Source organism: Sycon ciliatum, chromosome 3, assembly GCF_964019385.1.
Source record: "Sycon ciliatum chromosome 3, ocSycCili1.1, whole genome shotgun sequence".
NCBI classification, from domain to species: Eukaryota; Metazoa; Porifera; class Calcarea; order Leucosolenida; family Sycettidae; genus Sycon; species Sycon ciliatum.
This window is the reverse complement of record NC_088645.1, coordinates 41599432-41613922: the sequence shown is the minus strand read 5'-3', so window position 1 is coordinate 41613922 and position 14491 is coordinate 41599432. Positions and strand designations below refer to the sequence as shown.

General features: G+C 47.9%; 1 protein-coding gene across 1 annotated transcript in view; it reads left to right on the top strand.

Annotated features, from left to right (window-relative positions):
* Window positions 1–9316: 9316 nt before the first annotated feature.
* Window positions 9317–14491, top strand: part of LOC135813103 (serine/threonine-protein kinase PkaB-like) — a 6609-nt gene continuing 1434 nt past the window's right edge. Inside the window, exons 1-2 of the mRNA XM_065326321.1 lie at window positions 9317–10297; window positions 14051–14486. Coding sequence (XP_065182393.1) covers window positions 9341–10297; window positions 14051–14486 — 1393 coding nt within the window. The 5' untranslated portion in view covers window positions 9317–9340. The remainder of the gene's footprint in view (window positions 10298–14050; window positions 14487–14491) is intronic.

Sequence of the window (14491 nt, the reverse complement as noted above, 5' to 3'; positions counted from 1 at the left end):
ATCCGAGGATTGCTGCACTCGACCCGCGAAATTTGATGCGTGATTGAAACGTCGTCGTCATCTTCTTTTTCTCAATTGTTTTTGCTATGCTTCGAGGCCTATTCTGGATCTCCAGAGCGAAAGCTGGTTGTTTCTGATACGTACCACGCATTACCTTAGGTTGAGCTGTGGCTTTTAATTTTTTTGGGAAGTTCACTGCTTTGGAGACGACGGAATGTCAAGGTAAGTTATTCACGAAATGTACTCAAATTTGAATTGAGTAAGTGCGAATGACACCCTGTTTTCGGAATAGTTCTCCACTGAACACACCATGCCCATGGCCCCTTCATGTTGTCCAAGTTCCATTCTAGGTTTGTGTGAAGTTTCGAGATGAAGTTCGAGGATGTACTCACCTTTCCATGGAAGGGAACAAAAGTAGCATATCAAACAGAATCCATGCAGCATTTGATGCCACTATCCTCATTCTTCTGCATTCAAAGTGTTTCACATTATTGTCCATGAACTACACACAATATTTGTCATTTCTTAACTGTTCATAGCTGTACCAACGCATATGGCCGATTGGTTTGCAGGCCTGCCTGCGAATCATGAGGTCCCGAGTTCAAGACCCGCGCTGGTAGCAGGGAGCGTGTAAAAAGACTTTTTACGCGTGTTGAACTGCGCCGACACCCACGGTCAACTGGGTACTCACAGCTCGGAGTGAGAATAACAAGGATGCAGTTTACAGGGTTATGGGCCGTTACACGCCCGATTGGTTGAGAGACTAACCTCCTCTCCCCTGACTCACTTGTGAGGTCTGCATTCGCCACTAAGGTTAACAGGCATAGTGGTGGCCTGCGGATGCGAAGGCTAGTTTGTGTGTTTCTGAACATTCAAGCGATGCCGACGCGGATCCCGCGAATATTATATTATATTATTATTCATAGCTGTTCATACTTGAAGTAACTGTGTTCTGAACACATTGCCTTCAGGAAACGTAAGGCCGAGTCGCCTGACCGACTGAGCAAAGTTCTCTGCGACGAAAGTCACACTATCGGCAAATGCACTCAAGGCGAATACCTGTGAATACCCTGTATACTGCTTGATCCACTTATCACAGAAGCATACACACACGCACGCACACACATACCATGCATACGCCCGTCGCAAGAGAAGAACGCACGTCTGCAAATGCACTGGATGTGCACCCACAGATTTTCTCTTATAGCAACGATAGCGAACAAGATCTGGATGAGACAGATCAAGATTTGCACCAGATAACTGTATAATCCACACAACTAGCAAAGCCATGTGAATCGACCACCAATGCACAACACACATACACCTTTAGACCTTTGGATGCCCATTGCTCCGTGCAATGATAGCATCAGGAGTTGCAGTATTTCCTGTGGCGAGTTAGATCATTGGGCCGACGCTGAAGTCCCTGCCACAGCCGCAAATGAACACTCTAGGCTTTGGCACAGCCGCACACATATACACACACACCGACATACACACACACGCATGCTCGTGCAACATTCACATGTCACTGCTTCAGTTGTTTTTAGCTGTGTCATATTATGTCTTATACAGAGCTTCACTTTGGGAAAAGCTGTTGAGATGCTGGAGAGCACTTGTTGCCATGCTTGCGAAATGCCAGCACCGTTGCATGCCTTCAGCTGGCACACTTCCTGGCGTAGCAGATTTCCAAAACCTGATGCCTTGTGTAACTGTGTCCTGATAACATGCAGGAATGACTCCATCGCCTCAGTAACACTCGCCTGTCTCATTGCCAGCAGTTCGCAAATTCCATGGATTATTTCACCTTCCATAGGTCTGTACACCATGGTGGCACTGCCACTCTTACATGGATCTGCACATAGGCAAAGCAAGGGTTGAGGGCGGAGGTTTATAATGTCAACAATTTACGTACTAGGTAAACACGTAATTTTCAGGACACGAATAAAATAATATCCTGTCACAGGTTCAACACTGTCACATGTCATAGTGAACAGACAATGCACCGTGGGCAGACTCCCATTTTTCGGGTGAGTTTGGGGCGCTTAGTATGCTACAGATTATACATTCGTGTTCACAAGGACAAGACGAGACCAAAAAATGCAGACGAGAGAATCTCACCAGTAGTCCACAGCTGAACATCTCCCCAACTCAGGTCACCAAGTGGATACGTGGCGTCATCTACATCTTCCACGGTGGACTCATCACTTTGGCAGGCATCTCTGTCAAGCTCCATCATCCTTTACCCCGTCAAGGCACAAACTTAGAATCACCAAATCAACTGCTGACACTCGGACGATTCCTTGGGAGCAGGATTATTTTTTTGATTTTTGGGACCAAACAGCGAACGCGTCCTTTGTGCATGACCTGCGCCGCTTTGACCTCATGGGGATTCTATATTTTCCCTCAGCACTCGTGCCCGAGCTGAGTCAATCATCCGACGCGGTTGTGCATCTCGTGTCGCCTCCCGGTATTTTACGACTCCCTGCTGAAAAGTTATTCTGGCACAGAGCTCTCCTTCCCGCCACCACCATGTTGTGCCTACTATGTCTTCTTCACAGATTCTGCCTGAACAGATGCTCATCTATTATGTTCTTGTCCTCTATCCTAGTCCAAATCCTGCCTTGCCCATGCATAACTCTCATGAAATGCCCGTACTAAATAGTCTATAGAACAAGAATATTGTATATCATACTTCTCTCATCAACTATGATATTACCCATTTCATACCCCCCCCCCTTCATAAAATTAATACCTACTGTTTTCTTTCCTTTCATTTCATCTTCTTTTCCGTTCCTTTCTTCTTCATACACATTTTAAACATTTTCATCATATTGTGAGAGCCGTGGGCCAACAGCCCCGGTGAGAAGGCAGTCTTGCCTGTTCATATGGTGAAGTAAAATAAAGAAACAACAACAACAACAACCACCATCATCAGTTCGCGTCTGGCGCCTAGTCGATGCAGGGTGAGTGGTGTCCGACATAGCAGGTTGGTACATCAGGTAGCGTATGGCGCATAGCAGATGACACAGCAACAACATAGCTTGATTGCGACGTACCTTTTGTCCCGGCTGGACTCATCAGGCAATCTTCTTCTTAGATGTCTTCACAAGGAGCTTGACTCAGGAGAATGAAGTTGAAGACTCCACTGCAACTGCACTTATGGTTGGTTCATATGGTGGTAAATACACACCTGGCAATATGGGGGTAAATACACGCCTGCCCAGACACGCTCTCTAAACTGCAAAGTTATTCTGGCACAGAGCTCTCCTTCTCACCACCACCACCACCACCACCATCAGTTCGCGCCGGGCGCCTAGTTGATGCATGGTTAGCGGTATCCGACATATCAGGCTGGCACATCAGGTAACGCATGGCACATAGAAGATGGCAACGACATAGCTTGATTGCGACGTACATTTCGTTCTCTCGGGTGTGCTGTAGCCTGAAAAAGGAAATAAGACAATGCATCCCCATGACACAGACAAGTAATTACTGTTACAAATAATGCATACTGCTTGATAACAGAGAAAGAAAGTCAGTGGTCACACAAGTTTTTGGTCGTCCCTGAAACGAAGATCGTTCCAGGGGGGGGGGGGGGGGGGGGGGAGCTAAAATCTCAGTCGACTGACGCTATGCATACACATGTACATGCATGCAATTTTCGTCGTCCATTCATTTTGGAGGGTGGAGAGGAGGTCCGAGTACGAAATGAATGATGTTTTTTTCAGGGATGACTAAGGGACCATCGCAAAAGTGTCGCCTCCCGGGTCTATACGACTCCCTGGTTTGTAGCTTGGGCCATTGATAGTGAGATATCGAGATGGGCAAGTCCAAAGGCAGAAAGAAGACCAGGTCCCCTCGACCTCGTCCGTTCAAGATACCGTCTGGCGAACATGCCAGTGCATCAGAGTTGCACCAGTCTAATGACACCGGAGTGCGTGATCAACTAGCTCAGGCGCTCGAGAAACTTGATCGCAGGTTGACCGACCTCGAAAAGAGACTCGGCTGTTTGGAAATTGTTGCTCCACGCACACAGGTTCCTGTAGGAGCAAGTTTCGAATTTGATCAGCCTCATAGTAGTAGCAGTGGTCGTGGACATTCGCATGGTCGTGGTGGTCAGGTGGAACCACCGATTTGTTGTGGTTGTGGACAACCTGGCCATTTTGCTCTAGATTGCCCACACAACCCTTGGCGCTCGGGAAACTGAGTACGACTGGTGGTGTGGGACAACTCCCAGTCGTTCACGAGGAGCCATCAGATGCAGTACGTATCGAGGCTGTATCGTCAGTCCCTACGCTAGATCTCCATGTTCAAGGCAAGTGTGTAACGGCGTTAATTGACTCTGGTTCCTGTGTTTCTATGTTGCATGAGCAAACATGTTTGTCCACGTATGGTGATGTGCCCTTGCAAGCTGCTCCCCGTTTGTGTGCGGCTAATGGTGAGGGACTCCAGGTTCTGGGTGCTGTAGATATTGTATGCTGCATTGGAGAGCGTTCATTCTTGCATACATTTGTAGTGTCTCCTGATATCCGCCGTGATATGATATTGGGATCTGATTTCTTGTTTGACCATGGAGCATTAACTGCTGCATTATTGAACATTGCTCAAGGCACACTAACTTTTAATGATCTGTCAGTCCTGCTAGGCGTGAAAGCTACTAGTGTTGGTCCATCAGAGCCCTGTCCGGTTGTTGCGGCGGACGCTGAACCGCTATCTGACTCTTGGAGTAATGATAGTAATTCTGAGGAAGACCCGGGCACGTACTATTCCCGTGTCACTGTTTGTAGTAAATTAACTCTGCCTGCCGGCCATGTCGTGCTGGTCCCGTGCAAGTCGGTGCAAGAGGCATCTGTGACTGTGGATTGTGTTGCTGTTCCACTGGACTCATTCTTGTTAAAGTTTCCAGATGTGTCTGTGACCCCCAGTGTGGTTACGGTTGGACCTGGCAGGTCCGGTGCGGTAGTTGTGTTGGAGAATCACTCTGACTACCCAGTACAAATTGCTACAGATGTTGATATTGCAGAATTATCTCTTGTACCCGATAACTTGATTGGAGAGGATGATGCTCCTGCTGATTCATCTGTTGCGAATATGCAACCGTTTGTGCTATCCCCTGAACGTGCCGAGATAATCCGTACGTATGTTGAGTCTCGGAATCATCTGGCAGTACCTGAAAAGAACAGACTTACAGAGCTTCTCCGTGAGAATCATGACTTGTTTCTCTTGCAGGAGGGTGATTTTGGTCCTTGTGATGTTTTGCCACATAGTAGTAGTACTGGTGATATACAGCCAGTTAAGCAGCCTACGCGCGCTTTGCAAGCTTTGCTGGATGGTCTGTTGTCCCGTGGTATACTCACCGAGTCCATTAGACCCTGGGCGTCGCCCATAGTTCTCGTTCCCATGAAGGACGGATCTCTCCGGTTATGTATCGACTACCGCAAGTTGAACAGCATTGCGGAGCCAGATGCGTATCCTATCCCACGTGTCGACGCCATATTGGACTCACTCTCTGGCTGTTCATGGTTCACTTGCCTGGATTTAGCGTCAGGATATTGGCAGGTTCCTTAGCACGAGGACGATACGGCAAAGACTGCCGTTACGACACCGTTGGGTTTGTGTGATTTCTTGGCTATGTCTGGCTGTAGAAATGGTCCAGCGACGTTCCACCGTGTAATGGAAGCGGTGCTTCATGGTTTATGTAGTGTGCCTAACCAACCAATCTGTCAAGTGTTTTTCAATAGTGTATTTAATGCCAGCTCTACCTTCACTGGACAGCTCCAGATCTTGCAGTCTGTATTTGGCCGGGTTCGTGCTGCTGGACTAAAGGTAAACTTGGAAAAATGTTCTTTTTTCCAACGGAAGGTGCTCTTCCTTGGCCATGAAGTTTCGGCTGAAGGTTTGGCTCCGGATCCCACCAGGGTTGAGGCTATTGTGAAGTGGGCCGTGCCCCAGTCTGTACGAGGTGTACAGGTGTTTCTGGAGTACGCCGGGTTTTACCGCCGCTTCATCCGTGGTTTTGCTCAGCGCTCCGCTCCACTGAATGTATTAGCAGGCAAGGGTGCCAGCTTTACATGGACTAAGAGTTGTGATGCGGCGTTGACGTCTATGAAGCGGTCACTGACCACAGCCCCCGTGTTGGCGTATCCCGACTTTTCTGTTTCGTCTGGTGGCTTTATTTTGGACACTGACGCAAGCAAGGTGGCCATTGGAGCTGTCCTCAGCCAAATGCAAGATGGCGAGGAACGCCCCATTGCGTTCGGCAGCCGGGTCTTGACGAAGGCAGAGAGGAATTATGATGCCTCAGACCGGGAAACGCTTGCCCTTGTTCATTTCGCGAATCAGTTCCGGCACTATTTGCTTGGTCGGAATTTTATTGCCCGCACAGATAACACTGCCCTCACCGCACTGATGTCCGTGAAGGAACCACGCGGTCGGAAAGCTCGATGGGTGGAGCAACTCGCTGAGTACACCTTCACTACTGTTCACCGACCGGGTCGGCAGTACTTGAATGCAGATGGTCTGTCGCGTTCCTTGTTGCCGGAGGTGCAACCCTCCCATCTGGAGACTCCCGCAAATCAGCCAGAGCAAGCTAGTTCCTCTGCCACAACTGCGTCTGTGGATGTCGCCACTTCTGTACTTGCTGGTCTCTCCGCGACTGAGTTGGCTGCTGCCAAAGCTGTGAATGTCGACCTCTCAGTGGTCAGTTTGCCCAGGTACAATGCGGTGAGTGGAAAATTTGTTCGCCCTCCCGAAGGTTTCTGGCACTAGTCGTACCATGCGTTTGTTCTCGGCTAATGCAGTTGGATCAGAAGGAACATTCGGTTCGCGTCTGATGCCTCACGGTGCTTACTCTGCAAGCCCTCGACCATGACCCTACTTGTTGTCCGCTGTCGTCAGAGCCCATCTCGCTCGCAATCCTGGACTGCCTGCTCGGTTTACTAATTTTTAGGGGTGAAACGGTTACCCTTTAAGGTAACAAACGGGTATCTGGCTTAACGGGCGGGTTATCGGGTACCCTTTATCCGCCATACCTTTTCCAAAAACGTTGCATTTGCTTGTGATCGTAAGCGCAACATGTCTTTTGCAGGCATTCTGATAGGATAGAGATTTTCGGGCAACAATTGCTACAGTAGCCTTCCGGATTTCACGCCAGGAGGATATGCGAAGTCATACAAGTACACTACACCGCGACAAGCACAGTGTGCACAATCACTGCGCTACATGCTAACAGTCGAAATTGTCGTAGCTACAATGGATAACGTGATATGTAGCAGGATTGAACGAGGAAAAACACACTCAAAACTGTGCACTGAACTGTACAACTGTACAAGCAAGCTTCTAATACTGTACCCTACAATCCTACACGACTATCGGGTACTCGTTTTCTAACGGATCAGGAGCTAAACAGACGGGTACCCGGGTTACCCGGATCACCCCTTTCACCCCTACTAATTTTGCTATGTCCTGAGTTTTTATTTTTTATATTTTCTTTCTCTATTCACGAGGGCGTGAATTTTTGGTAGGAGGAGGATAGTGTAGCATGGCTACTTTATGACACGTAATTTGTATACACATAAATAGTACACCGTAGGAATGCATGGATGGCAGTGCGCATACTCGCACTGCCTTGTCTTCTTCTTCTCCTTGTGAGACAATGAACGAATGATAACTACTTACGTAACAACAAGTATGTGCTTTGAGTGCTGAGAGTATACGAGTTACACATGGACAACTTGGTATGGCGATACTCGTGTAACATGTTGTTGCACTTATGGCCACTTGCAAGTACGAAAAACGCACAATTGTCCGAACTTTGAGGCTACATAAGTACAACAAAGTGAATATGTATCCTCGCGTTGCAAAGCATAATATGAGGATGCGAGCATGATGCGAGAATCCAAGAAAGCATAATTCCATGATTTCGCCTGAGCCTATACACAAAAGGAGTAAAATAGGATGGTTTCGTTGTCAAGCGGGATTCACAGAAGCTTTTTTGCGATGCGACACGCGATGCGACAGGCGCGAAACCGGGAAAACCCCAAATCGCAGCCATGTCGCACCCCACGCAACTGACGCAACTGGGCCATCGCATGCCATCGCAGAAGTTGAGCTTGGCTCAACTTTTGCGATGCGATGCGATGCGACAAGCAATTTGGTGTACGATTTTGACCTTTTCTACAGCAAAGTTGTACAAAGGTGCAAGAGTTGCCTATAAATTTTTACAAGTTGTGTCAAACCGCGCGAATATCATGGTGACGTACCCAAATCAGCAAAACTTTGTCGCATCGCTGACTTCTTCTGTGAATGGTATTTCGCGAGTTCGCATCGCACGCATCCATCGCAGATCGCGTCGCATCGCGTGTTGCATCGCAAAAAAGCTTCTGTGAATCCCGCTTTACTCAGAGTTTCATGGCAAAAACCAATCATCAGACAACATCGATATTGTTTATTTTTTACATATTTTTATTTTATTTTATTCGTGTTCGATATTGAATTTTAATTTTAATTTTTTTTTTTACAAATATTGTTTTTATTCCATTTCACATTTTTCATTCGTGTTGGGTTTAACTACTCACTGTACTGATACATGGTGATGATTGTGCTTTGCTTTGCCCGTAAAAGAGGCCTTCCCTGCATCATCAGACAACAACTCATGATCATGATTGTAGCCGATTGTTGCCAAAAACCTGGGATTTCCCGATATTATCCACTATGAAACTCGTTATGCCGTTCAAACCTCACATCATAATGCTCGTTTCGTTCCTTTCTAGTGCTCCATAATGCTCTGATGCTCGGATAGTCGTATAATGCCAAATATAATGCCGGCATTATCCGCTGGACACTAAGTGCAAGCACCAATAGTTACTGAGCGGCCAAAATGCAACGGTTACGGGCATAATGGAAAGCATTATTATCGCCAAGGGCTTTTCCGCATTCTACTCAGTCAAACCAACAGGTTGATCTAAACCCGGAGAGGCAACGAGGAAATGGCTGGACTAGTACAGTATGCGTGTGAACCTACTTCACTCTTCAGTGTTCCGTTCACACTGCACTGGTTCATGCTGCTCATCATCCGAAAGGTGTCCACAAAAAAAAGTGTCCACAAGGATTATTTTTCACCCGGCCCCGCCTTGGTTGGGGATTTGAAATATAAAAAAAAATCCCTCGGAACTGTGCAATATCCTCTACATACATGCGCTATGCACGAAGCTAGTAGTACTACTACTCTCATGTAGATCTACATGTACGTTCAAATATTAGCAGCAAAGAGAGTTTCTCTCGTCGTTCTCAGTCGTTGACCACCGATCTGGTCCACCACTGAAATACTAAAACGCGCGCAATGGAGCTCGCCGCCCAGCCATTGATGCGAGAGTTAGGCCTCACCAACCAGGACTTTGTTTTAGGGGACGTTAGACTCAGCCAGGAGGATGAGATAGGTCGTGGATCAGATGCTGTCGTGTATCGCCTGAATTGGCAAGGAATAGACATCGCCCTGAAAGTTCTGCATCCCGTTTTGATTGAGCCCGGTGTTCAGGACCGTGAAAGGAGTATCCGTTCATTCGGCCAAGAGATATTCCGTCTCAGTCGCATCCACCACCCCAATCTTTGTCAATTGCTGGGCATTGCTCGAGTTGGGCAAAACGCTGCTCTCGCGTTGGAGTTGCTGACGTCGACGCTGGAAGAGTTGAGTATTGGTGAGGATCGTGAGGATGGCTTGAAGCTGGTCGGCTACCTCTGCGACACGTCGTCTGGTATCAGATACCTGCACGTTCGCGGGATTCTCCACCGGGACCTCGCCCCGAAAAATGTGATGATCAAGAACGGAGTCGCAAAGGTATGCGATTTTGGCATGGCGAAGTTCGTACGTTTGGTATCCCCTCGTCAACAGAAGCGACAAGTGAAGGCGGCTCGAATGGACATGACCTGTTGCCCCGGAACGCTGGCAGTCATGCCACCGGAGGCCCTGGTCGAGCAACCAGACTATGATCGTCCGCTTGATATTTTCTCGTTCGGAGTTACGCTACTGGCTGTTATGACTGGTGTTATGCCTGGGATCGACCTGATCAACGCTCCGTCCGTTGTAATCGTGCGCGACGCCGCCAGTGGACGGGAAACGACGCAGGTGGTGACAGAGACAAGACGGCGAGTAGCTTATCTTCGGCGCCTCCCTAATGACCACCCATTGAAGCCACTGGCAATTCGCTGCCACTCCAATGAACCGAGCGAGCGACCGACTGCCGAGGAAGTACACGACGAGATGAAGCGAGTGCTACAGCTTTTCACCAGTCTTTCGTCGGTAAGCTGGAATCTACGTACTTGTTGTTTGGAAAGTATTTCTTGTGTCGGTGCCTTCCCTCGTTCATTGTAACAATAGAAAGGTTGCGCACAACGAAAATTCGTAGCGCCATAACGAATAATTTTTAATTAAGACGAAAAAGCTAACGAATATTCGTAAACCGTGAGGTTGCGCACAGCACGTGAACGTTTTCGTAGTGGGTAGACGCGGCGTCCGCGCGGGTGTGAAGAGTAGAGACAGGAAGTTGTAATATATCAGTATTTTAGTACTCCAGGTGACGAAATCTATTTTCGTAGATCTGCTCTGTTTCGGTCGCATTTGGACAGATCTTCATAGCAACTTTCGTTACTCGAACCCGGACGTTCGAAATCTTACGAGTTTTCGTTGTGCACAACCTCTCTAATTATCCGTGTTCATGAGTGGGTTGTTACATCATCAAGAGTCCATAAACAATAGTATTCAACTGTGATCTCTTTTCTATGGGCCAGATGCGTGGCACGCTGCCTTCATTACATCATTCAGGTGCAGTCCGCGCTCGGCGGAAAATCAAACACCGCACTTTCCCTCTGGTTTGAAGTGAGCTTTCGTAAGGAACTTGGAGTTCACCCGCCAAAATTTAGAGATTGTGTAGGTACTAGAACGATTCGAGCAAAAACGGATGAGCTCGTACGGGAAATTGTGGGTTTGAGTGCAAGCTTTCGGAGCGTGATGGAGGCAAGTTACGTAGCGCACTGACCCATAACCACAGTTGCATACTCTTGTTTATGCACTCTTGCTATCATTCATTGACAGTGTTTCATTATTATGCGGAATCCCGATTAGAATTGTTTTGGAGGGAGGGCAAAGAATGGGAGAAGTTCACATTCGTATCGAATCCAGATCAGCTTTTGATGAGTTCTCATTGGGGGAGAACCTGTCGCAGAAGTACAGCAAGGTTTGTAGTGTCATTTTGGCCGCCAATTTGAACAGTTTTCTTTGGCCAACTTGGTCAAGCGTTCTGAAAATTGTCTCCATTATAATGCCTTCCATCATCTCCTGCAAGCAGTATTGTAAATGCACATACCACAGCATGTTAAAATCAATGCCACAGTGGATCTCACTTAGTACGTACCTGGGTAAGACATACACCCGATTAGTACAGTCCGATTTGGTTGCATGGATTTTCCTGCAATTACTGCCATTAGTGCGAATGCAAAATGGGATGTTTTCTCTGATAAGACCATGTCATACAACTCCTGTATGGTGGACATTTCAGCGACTACTGCTACAGAGCTGGCCTATGCTCTAGTCTAGACTAGGCAGTCAGGGCTCACCACGACCATACAACAGTCAAAAAGCGTCGACCACCATTTTGAAAAATGGCAACGGCCGCGGATGCCAGAGTTTGTGCAGTCATAGCGGCTACGCACCCGAGTTCATGCTGATCAATGTACAGCGATGTGCAGTCTAGTCTTAAAATACCGGTATTTTACGACTCCCTGGTCCAGTCTGTACAGCGAAGGGCCAGTACCAAAGAGAATCTTGTTGTTTGATGTTGGGAAAGACACGCGGAGAAGACGTCCTTTCTCCAAGCCATCTTGGTCATTTTTCTCAATCCGCTGGTGGGTGTCGACCAAGATATGTCCGTGAGGTACTGATGAACTGGAGTCCTGGCATCTACAAGAATTTTCCGCGCCTACCTAACCAATGTTGCCAATAGGACTCAGCGTTTCCTGATCGCGACTCGGCACACTCTTTTCTGTTTGGCCTCGCAGCTTTCCCGCTGCGAGTGGGGAGTTTCCTGGCCACAAATGAATCCCTTAGTCATGACCATGATGAGGGGTGACTGGTATGATCCCTGACTGGCATGAGTCCTCAGCTTGAGTCAACACGAAGGTACACTCTTCACTTGGAACGCTTGCTGTCTCCTCCGTCCATTCTTGTTGCACTTGCAGATGTTCGCACGGCTGCCAGTTTTTGTTGGTGCGCGCGAGAATGCACGGCCGACCTTGTTGTCTTCAAAAAAGTAACACCACGGTTCTACTTGGCCGATTCTCACCATCGATAGCTCATTTTTTCAAGGTCTTGGAATTCTCAACCGGTTTACCGTCCCCGATTTCTAATTTTATCTTCATTCACCTGTTCGCACGTCTTCGAGTTTGAGTGATTTCACCATCCGATCTCAGCCAAACGAAGGCCAAATCAAAAAATTCGAGATGGTAACCCTCCAAAGACACACCTTCTGAACACGAATCCACAATGGCCTAATGTCTAAAACCAACGAGTACCGCCAAGTAGTTCAGCTCAGAAAACACCCCACAATTGCAAGAAATAGCCCATTTTGCCGTGCAAATCCAAGTTGCCGTTATTGACGCTTTGTACGGTCGTGGTGAGCCCTGACAGTCCATTCAGTACATCCTAGCTTTTGGCCCTAAATGGGTCAAATTTGGAGTTTTTTCACATCTTTTTCTGCAATCCCCCCCCCCCCCCTCCCCCTCTTTCAATTTCTTCAAGTATGTTTCTGAAGTCCATTTCTCTGAAAAGCAAGCCATAACAAGAATATTATTTCGGCCAGGTTTTGTCTTATAAGCACTGAATTGGGAAAGGCCATGAAAATCCAATCCGTTTCACTCCACTTGCATTACTGCATTGTCCGGTTCGAACCCCCAGTCGAGGTGCATTTTTTGCACCCTTTTTCAAACCTCAAATTTTGCGACACTGCGCTGTGTACGATGAAATCACGAAAATCGCCCAATATGGGAGCTTGCCACAGGCAGCGCTCATCTCTTCATGAATGCAATGTAAGGCAGTCTGTTTTTGCACACCTCTACACATGACAGGTTCGCTTAACAGGTATTTTAGTGTGTTGACAGTGCAGGCGGCGGAGGCTGTTTGCAACCCAGGCCACCTGCTTTGCAATTTCGTGGCAGTGACCATGTTTCTTTCTGAGTGAAATGAATAAATTTGGGCATTTTGACATACTGCAGATGTATCGTGGTAGTGGGGTCGCAGGAGTCAACTTTGGATAAGAAGGCCTCAGATACTAAATACTTTGTCGCACTCCCCGAGGGGTGCTTCTTATCCGAGTTCCACTGTACTTTATTCGCATGCTATGGAGCACTTACACACAGTCTCTTTCTCATTCTCTCTCTCTCTCTCTCTCTCTCTCTCTCTCTCTCTCTCTCTCTCTCTCTCTCTCTCTCTCTCTTTCTCTCTCTCTCTCTCTCTCTCTCTCTCTCTCTCTCTCTCTCTCTCTCTCTCTCTCTCTCTCTCTCTCTCTCTCTCTCCTCTCTCTCTCTCTCTCTCTCTCTCTCTCTCTCTCTCTCTCTCTCTCTCTCTCTCTCTCTCTCTCTCTCTCTCTCTGTCTGTCTGTCTGTCTGTCTGTCTCTCTCTCTCTCGCTGGCTCTCTCTCTCTCTTCTCTCTCTCTCTCTCTCTCTCTCTCTCTCTCTCTCTCTCTCTCTCTCTCCTCTCTCTCTCTCTCTCTCTCTCCCTCTCTCTCTCTCTCTCTCTCTCTCTCTCTCTCTCTCTCTCTCTTCTCTCTCTCTCACACACTCTCTCTCTCTCTCCCTCTCTCTCTCTCTCTCTCTCTCTCTCTCTCTCTCTCTCTCTCTCTCCTCTCTCTCTCTCTCTCTCTCTCTCTCTCTCTCTCTCTCTCTCACACACACACTCTCTCTCTCTCTCTCTCTCTCTCTCTCTCTCTCTCTCTCTCTCTCTCTCTCTCTCTCTCTCTTTCTCTCTATGTTGCTACACTGCTCTCCTTTCCATGTTTCAAGGCTGAAGACGATGATGGTGGACCGCAACCTGATACTGCAGCTGCTGCTGCTGCTTCTCCAGTTGCTGCTACTACTGATGTTGCTACTGCTGCTGTTGCTGCTTCTCCAGTTGATGCTGCTGCTACTGCTGCTGCTGCTGCTGCTGCAGCTGCTGCTGCTACTGCTGCTGCTGCTGCTGCTGCTGCTACTGCTGCCGCTACTGCTGCTACTGCTGCTGCTACTGCTGCTGCTGCTACTACTGCTACTGCTGCTGCTACTACTGCTGCTACTACTGCTGCTGCTACTGCTGCTGCTACTGCTGCTGCTGATGCTTCTCCAGTTGCTGATAACGAGCGCGATCTTGCAAGACCTGCTGCTGCTGCTGTTGCACGTACAGCTCCTCACACTGTTTCTCACACCCAATGCTACAAAAAGAAGTGCTGCACTACCCAGTACTGCCAC